This window comes from Corvus moneduloides, chromosome 3 (genome assembly GCF_009650955.1).
Source record: "Corvus moneduloides isolate bCorMon1 chromosome 3, bCorMon1.pri, whole genome shotgun sequence".
Taxonomy (NCBI): Eukaryota; Metazoa; Chordata; class Aves; order Passeriformes; family Corvidae; genus Corvus; species Corvus moneduloides.
In genome coordinates this window covers 43,593,958-43,610,185 of record NC_045478.1, presented here as the reverse complement: position 1 = coordinate 43,610,185, position 16,228 = coordinate 43,593,958, and the positions used below count along the sequence as shown (strand labels likewise).

Below are 16,228 nucleotides of genomic sequence, written 5' to 3'. Positions count from 1 at the left end.
GTACTCTTGTCAGCATCACGTACATTAGACTTCTCTGGGCTTTGGAAACTCCCTTAGGAATGTCTTTCACCAGAAAAGGCTAAAATAACAACTGCTCTTTTAATTCCATACCTCTTAAGTGATCCCAAAATGTGCAAATACATACATTCCCATTTTTGTATCATTTTAAAATGAATGCTGCAAAAACATTTCAGTGCACTACAGGAAAGCAATACATAGGATTTTGAATATCATGGAGCAACACGACATTTGGAGGCATTTCCCTTGAAAACTTTTTAATAAATAAGGAATAGTGTGGAATCAAATGAACAATGATTTCCATACAAATTGTTTTGAAGATGAATACAACCAAGCCAATGTTGGTATGTGCCCCAAGGTGCCCACTAGACCATGTAAGAGCAAGAATTAGCTGTGGCCAGGGATAGGCCAAAAAAGAGTAGTTGGGTAAAATATTCTGACTTTAAACATGTGTTTTGAAATATGGCACAATACCAAAAACTGTTCCTGTCTTTGAGGCTCTGTCTCATGGAATAGCTACTTCTAGTTTCAAATGAGCTTATCCTGTTAAGTTTATTACTTGCCAGTGTGCATGTATTAACTGGCTTGTAATTGATTTTAAAATCACAAATATAAAAGCAATGCCAACGTAAGGTTTGTCTCTCTCACTGAGATTTTGTGTTTGCTTTGCTAAATGAATGACAAGTAATAAATTAAGTTGAATGATATGAGGATGCCTGTTTTGAAGGAAGGCTTGGTTTTGTCTCTTAAGGAGACTATCCTAGCATAAAGGAGCTCTGTTTTTATCAGTAGCTCTGAGGCGTTATTAATGACTCTTAACTGTAGTGCACCGTGAGCTTTTTTGGATAGAAAGCAGGTGAGTAAAGAAGTGAGGCAGGTACAAATCAAGCAAGTTTGCCATATATTTCATTGCTGTCGAGACAAGCTTTTTTGAGCCCTTTCAGCAGTCCTTATTTAGCTTTAAAAAGAAAAAAAATCCAAATATCTACTACATGAATTATACTGTATTTACAGGAGACCTGTAAACAGGCAGACTTCAAGCAGTGAGGGTGGTAGTACCAAGCAAGGTCAGTTAATAAAGCAGGCTGGCACTAGAGGGAAGGAAGTCAAGCCAGGACTGGTTCTACTACTCCAAACTTCCTGCTGCCTGGAGGATGCTCCTGCCTCTGGCTTTGTGCAGGCCGTGCCTCCTGCCGGCGGATGCCAGCGTCCGCACAGCCAGGCAGGGAACCCGGCCTGTGATCATCTGCCTGGCAAGCACGGGAGCGCTGCCAACTCTGCTTTCACGGCTTACCTTTGCCTTGCTCTGCACGCCTGCCTTCCAGCCAGCTTTGGTTTTCACTGGGCTTTCTTGTTGGACCTGCAGCTCAATAAAGTGTCAGAAAACTAATATTTTTTAAAACTGGCCTAATTCTTTTCCATTTTAAGCATGTTAAACTAGCTCACCATGGGGATTTGAAATTTGAAAGTGCTGGAGCTCACAGTGGGGGAGAGGCTCCCCGTGTGTGTCAGCCCTGAACTGCCAAGGCCGCTCGCCTGAGCCTCAGTTCGGTGGCCCGGGCAGCAGTGCCTGCAAGGGAGCAGAGAAGGCAGCGTGCTCCTTCCTGGGCCACAGCCTGGACTTCATCTGCAGACCGTGCCACGGCAGCCTCTGAACGAGGCAGCAGCCCCAGCCAGCTCGGATGGTTCCCATGAGGAAGCGCTCGGGAGCCTGCCTCAGGCCCAGCCATGTTGGAGCCCAGGGGTTCTGCTTCAGGCCGCAGCGGCGCAGTGCCGGCTGCTGGGATGACTTCCCTCCTGAGGCTGCCCTGACTCGGGGACTCTTGTACTTTGTGCCGTGCCCTGCATGCCCGGTGTGTTTCTCGGTAATGAAACGGACTGAAAGCTGTGGGCTCGTCAATCTGTCATCTGAACGAGCCGCTGCTTGCGGGTCTTTTCGTGTTCCAAGACACGGAAGGATCGGGAGTAAGCAGTAACATTCAAGCAGAGTTGCTCCAGCTGAAGCCCTGGCGACAAGTGCCACCGTAGGGGCTGACATTCGCACCAGCCTCAGCTCCGGGCGGAACCTTCCCGGCGCCCGCCCCGCGAGGGAGCCGGCGCTGCCAGCCGCGGACCGGGGCGGGGCGAGAGCGGCGCTGGCGGCGGCCGCGGCCATGGCCATGTGGGGCGGCGGCGCAGCCCGAGCCCTCACCCGCGCCCTGCGGCGCCGGCGGGCGGCGGCCGCGCTGCCGGGGGCTGCGGGCGGTGAGCGGGCGCTGGGCGGGCGCGGGAGGGCCCCGGCGCGGGCGGCGGCAGGGGCGGCGTAACGGGGCTTCGCTTCGCCGGCTCCCTCACAGCCGGGCCCGGTAAACCTCCCGCCGGCGGCGGCCCCGGGCAGCCGTGTGTCTGGCAGCTCCTGGCCGCGTCCCACGGCAGCCCCGGCCTACTCAGCGCCAGCCCAGCGCCGGCCCGTTGGGAAGGTGGTGTTCCTCTGCCGCCTCCTTTGTAGTCCAGAGGTGTCTAGATAGCTCCATCGCTCACTGCGGCCTAAAGTCATCTTCAGGGAATGGTTTACTCTGAGTTCAGTGAGGCATTGCTGGGATTCGGGGGCTGTTGGTAACCAGGCAGCAGCTGGATGTGAGCGAGTGTTCGCTGTGCTAGGGAGAGCCCTGCGTCGGCTAAGCAGGAGTGGAGAACAATTGCAGGATAGTGTCCCTGCCCTGTCTGTGCACTGTCCGTGAGGGTTTTTTGCTTAGGTTTCCTTACCAGTTCGTACAATGCAAAATGAGTGTGCAGGTGTGTATTTCTCATTACAACACATAATAAACCCGGTGTTGCTACAGCTTACGGTCAGAGTAAACATTTTGGGGGAATTAACGGAAACAGTTGCATAAAAAGTTCCTTTCCATTCAGTCAGTGAAAAATGGCATTGTACATAATTTGGGGAGTACAGGGGTGGTGAACTAGCACACATTTTTTATTTAATTCCCAACTCCCTAAGTACAATAGTGAGCAAATTTGCAAAGATTTGCATGGTTAGTGTTCTGCTGGAGAAGCACTCTTGCAACTACGTGGTTTGCCTCTGAGTTCTTGTAAAGCTGATGTTTTCCATTCGGTTGTCTTTTATTTATGCAGATGACCATGCTGATCTGTCTTTGCAGACAGGTCTGAGAGGTATCCTTCAGGATTACAACAGGAAAATACAACTGAAATCCAGTAGTACCTTGCCTGTCTCTCTGACTGGAATGAAAAGCAACATGTAAGTATTGTATCTAAAATAACCCTGCGTGATAAGGACTATCCTTTTCTGTAACAATTTTATTTTGACTTCACAACAGTGTCACATGGAGCTGTTTTTATATCTCATGCGTCTGAATGTTTGATGTGGCCTATTCTCATTTTACTAATTACCAACTTAAAAATTACAGGCATGCAGCCATCTGTTTGGGAAGATACGTTACCCACCCAGTGTAGTATCTGTATGCTACTAAACAAGTGTAACTCCAGTCTCTAAAGAAACAAGAGTTTTGCCTTTTTGCATTTTCCAATGCAGTATTTGTTTTTGCCATATTTCAGCTGACATGAAATATTAGTATTGATTTAATGACATTTCAGCTTTCATTATTTAGGCTCATTGTGAAGAGACCTTTCAGCACTTCACACTCATCAGTGGATTCAAAGGAAATGAAAAAATTCCAGCTCCTTGCGCATAAGTGGTGGGATGAAGAAGGAGAATATGCAGCCCTTCATTCTATGAATGATATTAGAGTGCCATTTATTAGGTATAGTTTTGAAGACATACTTTTTTTTATATGTACTATTTCTGCATAACCTCAGAAAATATTGTAAAAGAAAACCAATTACCATTACTTAAGATAACTACATATTGCATCTACTAAAGCACCTTGTGGGTTTGACCTTAATCACATCCCTTTTCTTTCAGAGATACTCTGTTGAGCATGAGTAGTAATTATCATCCGGGAAATCCACTTTCTGGAATCAAGATTCTTGATGTGGGCTGCGGTGGAGGACTGCTGAGTGAGGTAAGAAACAATGTGCTCTGCATTTTCTTGTTAAAAAGCATGCAAGGTATTTGAATTGTTGTACTAATGACACTGCTTAATTTCTAATCCTCCAAGGAGGATTAGATTTCTCTTCTATGATATATTAGTTACTGAGTAGAGTGCAGTGCACTCTTACAAAGCCCACAGAGTATTTGGTTAGCATAGTGGTGGTGGTTTACAGAGAATGAGGGAATTGGTAATGAGAAGTTCTAAAATTCTGAGGTTCATCAGGAAAATAAGATTTCAAGCACTGCAAAGAAAAGGAGAGGGGAAGAATGATGAAAAAGTCCTTGAGTTTTCCTTTTTTATTTTTCTTTTTTTACTTTATGAGTCTGGGCAAGAATACTTGGAATCGTGACGTCCTCATTACTAAAGAAGTAATTTCTGTTATAAACTTGTTCTTACACATTCATTTCTCTGAATTGCTTATCTTCAGTTTTTTATATGGGGGTGGGGATTTTCACCTTTGATTTGATCTCATGGGAAATGCATGGAATAACGTCAAGAAGCACCCAAGACATACATCTTCTGTAGAAATCCCTGTGCTACAAGTCAGTAGAAATCCCTGTCAGTAGAAATCCCTGTGCTACAAGGGCTTCCAGAGAAGTCTGCACAAACTTGGGATTGAGAAGTTACTGTTCATGGTGGAACACTGTGCACACAGGCCCTGGACAGTGCTGTGTCCCATCAATAGACTAGGGATGGTTTGTGAATTTAGGGTTACAGATCTGGCTGACTTAATCTGGGAACTTCATCAGCATTGGAAGTGAGGTGTTACAAAGGGACCTGCATCTCTCCCATGTTTTCTTTCTTTTTTTTTTTCCTCTCTTTTGAGCAAAATCTTGTAGTCTTGTGAGAGGGGTCTCTCCAACAATGCTGGCAAAACTGGTGTGCTGCATCACCTTCCCAGGCTGAACAACCGGTGAATTTCAGGTTGGAATATCATACATGTGGTCATGTTCTGCAGCCTGTTTCAGTTTCAAAAGAGGTGATGACTAAGGTGTTAACCTTGGAGTAAGAAGACACTGGAGAAACCTGAGTGACAGCCAAGGCTGATGCTATCCTAGTAAACATCAGTGTTTAGTTCTCAGCAGTGAGAAAGTCCCAGAGATAATCATATATTGAATTACCACTAAAAAGACATGAGGATTTACCATTACAGGTGGATGTTGAAGAAAGTAATGACAGTAATTAAATACGGCATTGTTTTCCCCCCCCTTTAATTACTGTGTTGATTTTCCCCCTTTGTTTTTCCTCTATCAGAGAGTAGTAGTGGAAGAAATCTTTATTTGGTGTAAGAAAATGGATTCAGAACAAATTATTCTAAAAGACAATTTAGATGTGTGTATAGTCCAGTATATAATTTTCTAAGAAAATTAACACCACCTCTCCAAATCTAAGGCTGTTTTTGCTTTAATAAACATTTAACATAAAACTGCTGGATCACTTCTCATCATTTACTGTTGTTTGTCATATTCTCTGATGGATGCTCTCTTCATCTTGTATGTACATTGCAGTTTCAGAAACCTTTAAGTAAATTGTTTTCATGCAGAGAATAAATTACACTCCTTTTTATTAGCCTTTAGGTAGACTGGGAGCTTCAGTTACTGGAATTGATCCTGTGGAGGACAACATTAGCACAGCAGATCGGCACAAGTCATTTGATCCGGTCCTGGCCAAGAGAATACAGTACAAGTCCAGTTCACTGGAGGAGATTGTGGAAGAGTCTATGGAAACCTTTGATGTAATTGTAGCTTCTGAAGTAGTGGAGCATGTGGCTGACCTTGAAATGTTTATCAAGTGTTGCTCTCAGGTGTTAAAGGTAAGAGAGTTTTTGCTTTCATTATTGGGAATATTTATTCTCTTTTATTATTGTGGCTTTTTAAAAGGAGTGTGAAAACACATTTGCACACATTTCTCCACTAAGTCAGAAGCACGTTCTAGAAGTCCCTTCCATTCTTCCCCATGATGCAAATACATCTTCCCAACTTCATTAACTAAAGTTACGGGAAATTTATTTCCCCAACTCAGCCTCAGAAAAGTGTTAGGGCATTGCCTAGCATTGCAGGGTTGCATTGCATCAGGACTTTAAGAAATCTAGTTGCATCTGGTTTCACTCAGGTGAGAGAAAATGTGGCAGTACTGCTGTTGATGGACAGCTGTGGCTCAGACTCCATGGGAACTCTGTAATGATGTTTCTGACACAAGATTTTATTCCAGTGCTAGCATCACATCAGATAAGGTCCTGGCTTGCTTTTAAAGGTGTCTAGTTAGGCTTTGGAAATAATCAGCTGGTTATTCATCTTGATATTAGTTCATTTGCAAAGAAGGATGGTAGGCTCAGCACACAAGTGGTAGCTTTTCTTTAATCTCTTTATCTTTCTGGTCATCAGAAGAAATATAAATTATTTCAATGGAATGCACTACTAATTTTTAGCCTGCTGGGGACAAAAAAATTATCCCTTATTTCTAACGAACAGTCCTTTAAGGACTAATTAGAATTTGTTTCTGGCTTTATTTCTTTGCCCATGTAATTATTAAAACAAGCATGGCATGGCATTCAGCAGTCTCAAAAATTAAGGAAGCATTTCACATTTTACTTTGGTTTCAATTAAAAAAGCGGTTTGTGGTTTTGTTTTGATTTTTTGCTTCATTGGGTTTTTGTTGTTTTTGTATTTTTTTTTTTACAATGGATTTGAATATGCTTTAATACCTTTTATTTTTCCATTTCCTGGGCAGGAAATATCATAAGTGACTTTTCTAGGTGTTCTTTGGGCTAGGGAATAGTTTTTAGGCCACCCAAGACTTGATTGTGTTGATTCTTTGGAGATTCCTGAGTCATACTGTTAGAACATTATATTCTTTCTTGTATTAAAATGTTAGACACATAAATATCTATCCTGGGATGGAGTGACTTCTTACTCTTGCATTGTGTAGACATTGATGTAGACAAATTATCTGTCTCAATGTGATTAAATGTACAAATTTTAAAAAATACTAAAAATACTATTCTAATTGAACATTTTAATCTTTTAATTAGCCAGAAGGTTCTTTATTCATTACGACAATCAATAAAACACAATTGTCCTACGTCCTGGGAATTGTGGTTGCAGAAAAAATAATGGGGATTGTACCAGAAGGAACACATGAGTGGGAGAAGTTTGTTTCCCCTGAAGAGCTGGAGCGCCTCCTGGAATCAAGTAAGTTTCAGGCCAGATGGTGGGAATGCAGAGATATCCTGTGCAAAGGGCAAAGGGTTAAGTTAGGTGAGGTGAGTGCTAGCAACAATACACAGCTTTTCCTGCTTGAGTTAACAGTCGTATACTAAGAGTATCATTCCTGGTTTAAAGACACTGCTGCTTACTGGAATTTGCACAAAATAAATTAAGTGGAATCCTAAGAATGCAGTGATTACTTGAACAAAATCACTGTTGCAGCTGCCCTCTGTTTAATAGCCTAAATTAAAAGTTCCAACATTTTCCATTGTGTTCTGGTGGCAGAATGTATGCTCTGAAGTGGTTCATATGCTCTAGGTCAGGTTTGAGGAAATAACTGTGTTGGCACTCTGGGGCTGCACTGCTGCCACTGCATTGTTTGTCGCCTTTCCTTTGGGAGGAGGCGTTTTTACTTTTGGTTTGCTGCTCCATGTTCTCTATTCATGTTATGTTACTAAAAGATTTCTTTCAAAATGTGAAGATGAAACCTACCACAAATTCATTAGTCACTTCTTGAGAAACTCTGTGATACTGATTTTAATTATTTCTAATTAAGTTACCCTCATCTGATTGCTTTTAAAATAGACAAGGCACTGAGCTGGGAAGACTTCTGCCCATTGCCCTGCTTTGCTGCAGATGTTCTAAAACCCTCTCACCAAATATTTCACTTTGCTCTAGTTCACTGCAAAGAAGCTGAAGTATGAGTGGAGCTATTCTCTTGGCAAGGTCTTTTCCTGGCATTTTACAGTGATGCCATAAGGAATATGACTAATACTGGTGGTTCTTTCAGTTCTTCCTTTGAAAGGAGAAGCAGGTGCAGTGGAGTGATTTGTTTTGATAGGGTGTTTGTTTTCTGCCTTCCATCCTGTATCCTGCTGGGACACAGGAGATCCATGCAGTGAACTGAGTGCTGCTCAGCCGGGAGTGATAAATAACTATTTGCACTGAGTCCTTGATGGCATTCATGTGCCTTTTTCTTACATTTTTCCATTCCTAAAGGGAATCTCCAGAATCCTTGAAAAGATGTGCTCAGATTTTGATTTTGGAGTGTGTGATGTCAATCTGAAGCATGTCTCCACCTACAGAAAACGTTACCAGTCAACCCAGATGAGGAGGTGTGAGGCTGGGGTTTCCAATACAGCCCTGTAGCTGCTGGTGGTGCCTAGCCTGGCACAGAGCTGTTGCAGCCGCTGCCAGGAGCAGGACCTGCTGTCACCAGCGATGCCAGTGTCACTGCATGTGGGGGTGTCTGACAAAGGCCAGCTTCTTCCCCAGCCTGGAGGAAGAAGTGTGTTTCAGACTTGCTGTTCTAAAGAGCTTCATGTTGCAGTGACTTACAATATTTAAGAACATCTGTTGGTTTATATGACTTCTTTCTTTCCTAGATGGCTTTTCAGTCAGGACCGTGAATGGGATGTTGTATAATCCGCTCTCGGGCTCCTGGGGCTGGATGGAGAGCGCGAGCCTGAACTATGCACTGCACGCAGTGAAGTCTGGGGCTCGGGCACGGTCACACGCGACAGACGCCCCGCCAGAGACAGACATTCAACAGCGCTCAGCCACAGCTGGCACAGCTGGCACTGTCCCAGATGGCACTGTCTGACATGTGTGGTGATGGACTGTCACTAGAACAGAAAATGAGCTTTTACTCAGATGGACACAATAAAACCTTCACTCACAACAAGCTTCCTGTTTGCATCAATAATACTTGCGCTATTTTTGGCCAAATATCTAGGGCAGTCGCAAAGAAAACAAGTGCCTACTATCTCAGGAGTATGTTAAGATTGAAATGAGCAAAGCTTTTAAAGAATAAGTATTTTAATGAGAAAGTAGTTTCAAATTGTTGGAAAGGGAAATGCAGATTATTCTGTTGGTAGCTTGGAGGAAGCTCTATTATGCGGTGCCATTTTCAGTCCTGCTGGGACTCAGATCTCCATTGAATAATGGCGTAGAATGAGTTAAAAACCACAGTGCTGTACAATAAATAAAATGCCTTAAGTATTCCAGATACTCAAGTCTGTTAAGATATATGAAACACTCAAGAGCTACGAGCACTTATTTCTGTAATACACCTTTCTCCCTGAGGAGGGGCAACAAAATAGCAAACCTTTACTGTTGAGTCCTGCTGTTTCTGCAGTTGACATGAGGTAATTGTGCAGTGGAAGAAGAGTCTCTGAGACCAGAGTGCCTCAGCTGTCAAAGCCCCTTCACCCTAAAGATACGTGTATCTGTGCCTATTATTTTAACTTTCCTCCTCTGCCCAAATAGAGAGAAGCTGCAGGTAAAATTTTACTAAGCAACCAGACCTTTATGCTAGAAAAAGGACATATTAGCAGTCTGTCCTAGAACTGAAGTGCCATACCTATTTAGTCTTAATGCTCTAGAGCCTGGGTAAGGAAAAGTCATTTACAATGAAACAGAACTTTCTAAATAAAGTGTCGTTGGTGTGTCTATGACTGCATCTATTTCCATCTTTCTCCTTTTTCTTTCAGCTTGTATACAGCTGGAAAGGTGTCTTGTTTTTGGTTGCAGGGATGAAAATGAAACTTTTTTTCTTTTCTTCCCCCCCTTATTTTTCTCCCTGTTTAGGTTGCTCGTGTATTTCTCCTACTGTAGAGGTGTGGTGGGCTAAATTAGCTTTTTACACATTTGCATTCTGGTTTTACACATTTGCATGCTGTATCTGCATGTTGCCTTCAGATCCAAGTTTCATGATGGACCTGATGATGCCCAGAAGAATACTGCTGATTTATAATGGAAATAATAGTAATTCATAGCTGTTAAAGATCAAGAAGTAGTATCTGGTGTGATTGCTTCCATCACAATAAGCTCTGCTTCATAATATTTCTTTGGGCTATAGCTTGGATTCAAGAAGAAGATTCATCATTGTGTTAGGAGTTCAGTGATGGAGAAGCCACTATACCAGTACGTAAATTGTTCTGAAGGTTCATCAGTTGAAGTGGTTTAACCTTGGAACCTCACCAGTGATGTCTTAACATACTCATTTTTATGCTTAAGTACCTCTGTCAGCTGCAGTTTTGAGTTGTCACCCCTTAATTTTCTCTTAGAATGGTGGTCTGAGATTATCTCTACAGGTATTACCGCTACATGTGAGTTTCTGAGTTCACTGAAGTTGTGTGGTAAACACTGTTTCTGGAGCACGACAGTGGAAATGGCTGCAACATATCACTAATGCATTAGGAGACATTCCCTGTCTGCCTGACTTTGTTCTGCAAGGGAATCTGTGCTCCATTGGTCATGCATACCATGCATGTGTGGTGCACAGTGTTTAGGAGAGGAGTGACGCTGGCAGAAAAAGTGGAGTCAAAGGAGCTAACCTTTGCTAAGCTGGTTGGTAGCTAGGTGGTCTTTGCTCCTAACAGTGTGTTCAGGCATGTTAAACCATATGGCTCCAGTGAGTTCCACTAACCAAATTACCAATGTCAATCAAAGTTACTACAACTGTATGACTCGTTTCAAATTTTGCCAGCAGCTCTGAAAAGCACTGAGACCTGGACAGATTCCTCAGGTAGCCCACTAGAAACATCCCCCAAGAGGTGGTCTCCCCTCCACTGATTAGTTTTGAGTCTTGTCAAGTGAAATAAAAATAATGTTATAAAACTGGAATAGAAAGAGCTGATTTTTGTTTTCTTTAAGAGCCCTTAGTCCAGCTGTTTATGCGACTGACTAGCTGTTATCCTGGCTTTCTCATCCTTTACATTTTTCCTCATTTACTTCATAGAATCACAGAATATTCTGAGCTGAAAGGGACATACAAGGATCCAATCCAATTCTTAAGTCAATTACTTGTTTCTTCCTTGTAGTTTTTCATTAAACTGTGAACCACCTAGGGAAGGGGTGTTTTGTTTTGGGGTTTTTTTCACTGTTATTTCTATTGCACATAGCACAAAAAGCCTTTGATGCTGCCTGGGTTCTCTGTCCAGGCTCACAAGAGGGATTCTGTACCTAATGAACAATGGCTGGCATTTAAATGACAAGCACGTGGACCTGGTTATCCAGAAAAAACCCCCAAAACCAAAACCTCTGGTTTTGACAAAAACCTTACCACAAGCACCTACTCTTCTGCTCCTACATGTGTATTGGAGCCCTGTCAATCCAGGAGAGTTTTGTGAGCAGTGTGGACAAAGGAGTGGGGACTGCTTGAACAGGTCCTTGTACCTACAGTATATTGGCAGATGTTCTGATATGCTCCATCCCCAGTCCTTATCCCTCAGTTTTCTTCTCCTGCCTAGTATCCTAACTATTCTGGCTATATTTTACCCCTCAGCTTAAAACAACCTTGTTTTAAGCTAGGAATGCTAGAAAGGGTAGAAAGAATTTTAGTGAGATAACAAACAGTACAAAAATATCCTACACCTTGTGAACTGGTTTTATTTTTTCATATCCCTACCTTTTTCATACACGTGCAACTGGCACAGTGTAATCAAATTCAGTACTATGCAGTGAATATGTACTATGCACTTGTGCTCCAGAAACTTATCTTAAAATCTGTACAAAGAAAATCAATGAAGTTTTCACACTTTGCTTAGCCCAGCTGCTGCAGAAATTTCATAGATGCTATTGAAATGGAAAGAATTTAAATCAAATAAATTTGCACATCTTTTGTCTTTCATTTTGCAACTTGTTCATGTTTATGGAGCCATAGCTTCAACACTTACAGGCACAGTGGTGGTAGGAGGTGAAAAAAAGCAATGTTATAGCAGCAGCCATGCTCCCAGGACTAGGAGTGAGACAAGAGGTGATTCTTGCCTTGAGATAGGGAAAAAACTGTATTTGGGGTCTTTTTCAGCCTCTGTGTTTTCTTTTAGTTGCATACCCTTGACTCTCCTGTTACCAGCCATTTATTTCTGCAAAAAACCAAATCAGAGTAAGGAGCTGATCCTGCAAAAAAAAAAAAAAAAAAAAAAATCCAGCAGAGAAAACAATGGTGTTCTGGGTGGTCTCAGCTACTCAGCTGTGGTTTGGCTTGTTGTGTTGTTTCATCTCTCCCACATTGCTCCACATGGTCCCAGTTCCAGCTCTTTGCTGAGATTGATTCTTGTCCGAGGCGTAAATATATTTTTTGCTTTCTTTCCTTTCCTTATAATGTTTCCATGGGATGCTGCTGGTGGTTGCGCTGTTCAGGGAGCTGAATTTTCCCACTGTGGAGGACTAGTGCCATTTGGGAGGTGAGCACTGGGAGTAAATGGACAGGGAGAAGGTGGGACACAACAGCTCCTTGAGGGGCAGTAAGCTTTTAGGTTGGCTCAGCCTGTCTTGTAGAACAGCACATTCAGATAATAATTGAAACATTTATTGTGCTCAATCCCAACTGGAGTAGTATGAGAGCCTCAGAGGAGATCTGCATTTAATCTCCTTTTAAAATAACAATACAACTTGAAGTTTCCATGGCTCCCATTATGCTATCTTATTGCCCATTTTTCCTTTGTGGTCCAGTGACATTTTATAGCCATTTTTGCAGGACTTGACAGTTTCTTTCATTACATTTCCACTAAAACCCTGTGTCAGGTTCCTCAGGAATGGAAAAAAAGAGAAAGGAGTGGGAAAGGAAATGTGCAGTGGCTGTGAGTTGAGATAAGAATAATGAATATCTTCTTGGACGTTTTTCTGAAAAGGGCTTCTGAAGTTTTTCACTGTGTTGAAATCTCAGCTTTAATTTAAAAAAGAGCAACAAACAAACTTATTTTTCATGCACTTTTAATAAAGGCTTGAAAGGAATAATCCCATGCAGTCTAGAAGTTCAGAAGTCAGAAGACTCAGTGTCTGTAATGAGCCAGCCTGATGAAGCAGACTGGAGGAGAAAAAGTGAGACAGAACATGAATTATTATGTGAGTGCTGATACTGTATTTGCAGGGGTTTGAGAGGTGCCCAGGAGTACCTGGAATGGGGGAGAGGATTGAACAGCCAGAAATAGGAGTATGAGTGATGCCTGGAAGATAAGTATGATTCTGATGGAGAGAAGAAATGTGAAGCAGAGGTATAGAGGGCAGTCTGGTTCTAGTGTGCCTTTGAAGAGGAACTACTGATGGTTGGGAGAGTGGCTCTGTGTCAGACCGAAGCATAACAGTTCAGGTGTTCATAGTCTCCCACTTGCTTTTGCACATTAACCTCCAGTGCCTCATTCCAAATGCCTACACCCTTGCTGAGGTCCGTGACTTACTAATCATGAGCTGCGGACAGATCTCTCATTCATGGTGTTCTCCAGGTTACAGGACAAAATTCTAATCACTTAAAGTTTGTGCTGACAGTAACCTTATTTTTAAGGTTCCACTGAAGCAATATAAAATGTCATGTTATAATCTAGCTAGAATGGCTGGGATTTCACTTAGACTGTAAAATCACCTGACCTGTCTTGACTTACACAAGCATTAATTGCACAGCCACCTCTCAGTGCATTAGGAATTCAGGATATATAATTTGATCTCCATTTTATTGTGCTTGTATTCCCCCATGGAGTCACTCCAGCAGTATGATCAATATTCACTTGTTCTAAAAAGGCATAATACTTTTTTCTTCTTAAAAGGATTGTGAAAATCATTAGTGTTCCATTAATAAATCTGAAACTCTCATGAGGTATGTTAAAGAAACCCTAAACAAACAAAACCAAAAAACAGTCTCAAAATAATTCAGAGATTGAATTGCTAACATTGCCTTGTATGGTAGTTGTATTATAAAACTTTACAATAGTAGAACATAGAGAAAATGATAGGGTGTTTATTTTCCTGAGTTAGAATATGCACATACAATCTGCAGACATATAAAACAAAACGTACAATAAAGGATGCCTCAGAAGGATGTATCCAACTCAAATGTAAATTAGTAGATTTACCTTGAATGCCCTCTGATGAAGCATAGCCCCAGGACTGAAACATGGGGTTTAATTTCCAGCTTTGCCTTTCAGCTGTTGCAGAAGTGTCAGCTCAGTGCCTAGCCTCCCTTGATCCACCCTAAGTTATGCTTTACAAAACTGAGAGGAACTGGCTACCCCTGGGGGAATCCCTTCGGGGTGCTCCCTGCCTTTGTCCCCAGCTGTAACTGAGGAGGTCCTGACCTGGATGAGCACGTCCACAGCCACCGAGTGCCTGCCACTGCTGCAGGAACACTGAGCATTGAGTCTCTCCCACACTCGGGGATGTTAAAAACCAGTAAAGCCCTATGTTGTTCTTTCTAAACAAAGCACTACCGGCTTTCCTTTCAATGTCAAAGAGAGGTACGTGTTCATTACCCTCCTCCTCAGCCCTCCCAGTCCTAACAACGAGACCATCTAACTTCTCAAAAGCACAAAGCTTTGGAATACTGAGGTGGTTCTCTGATCATGGACTTGTCCAGAGGCCTCTGTTCTGCAGCCAGGAAAAATGACCCCTTGAATTTAGAATCACCAGAACAGCATTTCTCAGTACACCATAGTAAGAAAAGTCCTGCCAAAGCTGCCAACAAAAGGTGTTCACTAAGAAGAAATGTGTGTGTGTGGGATGGGATTTGGTTCACACTGCTATGGCTGAAGACAAAGTACTCTGGAGAAACCTTGGTTTTGCCTTCTCTAGAGGAAGCGTGAGGCCCCAGATGAAGACACCAAAGTTTCTGAAGGTGTTGTCAGATGAGATGATGTCCCTTGAAAGGATAACAAAGGGAGGAAGCTACACAGGCTGAAAAACTTCATGGCAGGCAATGAAAGAAACTTTACCTGGCCTGTCTAGGTAGGACAGCATTCCTGTGTGGGTTGTGCAGCATCTCTCCCTTATTGAATCTTACCTGTGGATAAGAAAAAAACTTCTGTCTACAGGATTACTTAACATGCATTTTTTTCCAGAACCAAATTAATAATGAACCAAAATCCTATCTTCTACAGTGCTCAACAGTTCACCTTCTTGGAGGATGCAGATTGCAGGCCATTGGCTCTGTCGCTGTCTCTCCCATCCATCTTTATTTCCAGAGCTCTTGGGAGATGAAAACACAGCCTTGGCCTCAGGAATATGGCCTCTGGAAGAGTCTCTCCTCCTCTCTGATCCTGTCCCTTCTCATTCCCCTCCCACTGCCTTCAGCTGAGAGTTTATTTGCAGACAAATGTGTCATGCTGGAATGATCTCCTCTTCCCATTTTGTGGCCCTATTGCTCTGGGTTGGCAGAGTTTGTTTTCCCTAATGTACTTTGTTCCATTTTGCAGTGTCTGCAGCAGCCAGTGCTTTTACCTCTATTACCACCTTAGGCTAGTTGCAAGCAAATCTAAGGCAGATGAATTAAAACAATTCATTTTCCCACAAAAAACCAACACTTCTTACTTAGCAGGGTAAAACCTGAAGACCATACAGATCTCTTGAAAAGAGTAAATATGGTAAGGAAAGGAAATCTGTGTAAGGAAATCTGCAAAAACTTCATACATCTCTATTATTAGTTAAATATGAACTGAGATTCCAACCAGGTCACAGCAGTATGTACTGCAAATCTTACTTCTTCTGAGGATGCTGTAAATCAGAGAGCACTTATAAATGGGCAAAGACTGGGAACTACTGCACCAGGCTATGGCAAGCAATCTCTAGCAGGTTCCCACCACTATTCTGCTATTGAGAAAGTTTTATATGAGAGATCTGACTATAAATCATGTAACTGCCCCCATGACATTGTGAGGGTTGTCAGTTGTCCAAAAAGCTTGTAAAAGAGAGTAATAAAATTAAAAACAACTAAAGAATTGTGAGACTGTAGGTCTGTAGCTGTCAGCTATACTCAGCTACCAGCCTGAGTACTTCCACCTGCAGAAAGCAGGAGGTTTCATGTAAAGCCTTGGGGTTTTTTTCCCGTGAAAGCGAGGAACTTGAGTTACATCATTCAGAGCAGTCTCAGGGTATGTGTTGCCTTAGAAAGTGGCTTTGTTTACTAGCAAGTGCAAAGCAAACTCTGGAGAACTGCTGGAATTGCACTTAATGTGTACTTAC

At 42.5% G+C, this 16,228-nt stretch overlaps 1 protein-coding gene and 1 long non-coding RNA gene across 3 annotated transcripts; one reads left to right on the top strand and one right to left on the bottom strand.

Moving 5' to 3' along the window:
* Nucleotides 1–2,161: 2,161 nt before the first annotated feature.
* Nucleotides 2,162–11,909, top strand: COQ3 (coenzyme Q3, methyltransferase). 2 transcript variants are annotated; one of them, XM_032105132.1, is made up of 7 exons: nt 2,162–2,262; nt 3,133–3,256; nt 3,627–3,779; nt 3,941–4,040; nt 5,641–5,883; nt 7,102–7,261; nt 9,866–11,909. In XM_032105132.1, exons 1-7 carry the CDS (start codon nt 2,172–2,174, stop codon nt 10,051–10,053), a joined length of 1,059 nt encoding a protein of 352 aa, XP_031961023.1. In that variant the 5' UTR covers nt 2,162–2,171; the 3' UTR covers nt 10,054–11,909. The 2 variants fall into 2 exon arrangements, with proteins under 2 accessions (XP_031961023.1, XP_031961022.1); XM_032105131.1 differs by lacking the exon at nt 9,866–11,909 and adding an exon at nt 8,662–9,737.
* Nucleotides 7,215–15,053, bottom strand: LOC116442301. Its single transcript, XR_004239495.1, has 3 exons — nt 14,983–15,053; nt 11,956–12,144; nt 7,215–7,299 (listed from the first exon to the last, which is right to left on the bottom strand). It is a non-coding gene; the product is annotated as an uncharacterized LOC116442301 (long non-coding RNA).
* Between the last annotated feature and the right edge of the window lie 1,175 nt (nt 15,054–16,228).

Bases quoted from the DNA above. Each gene is read 5' to 3' on its own strand.
- COQ3 (XM_032105131.1), top strand. From the start codon at position 2,172: ATGGCCATGTGGGGCGGCGGCGCAGCCCGAGCCCTCACCCGCGCCCTG. The intron at 4,041-5,640 runs GTAAGAAACAAT...CCTTTTTATTAG, and splicing joins GTGGAGGACTGCTGAGTGAG to CCTTTAGGTAGACTGGGAGC. The intron at 7,262-8,661 runs GTAAGTTTCAGG...TTTCTTTCCTAG, and splicing joins GGAGCGCCTCCTGGAATCAA to ATGGCTTTTCAGTCAGGACC.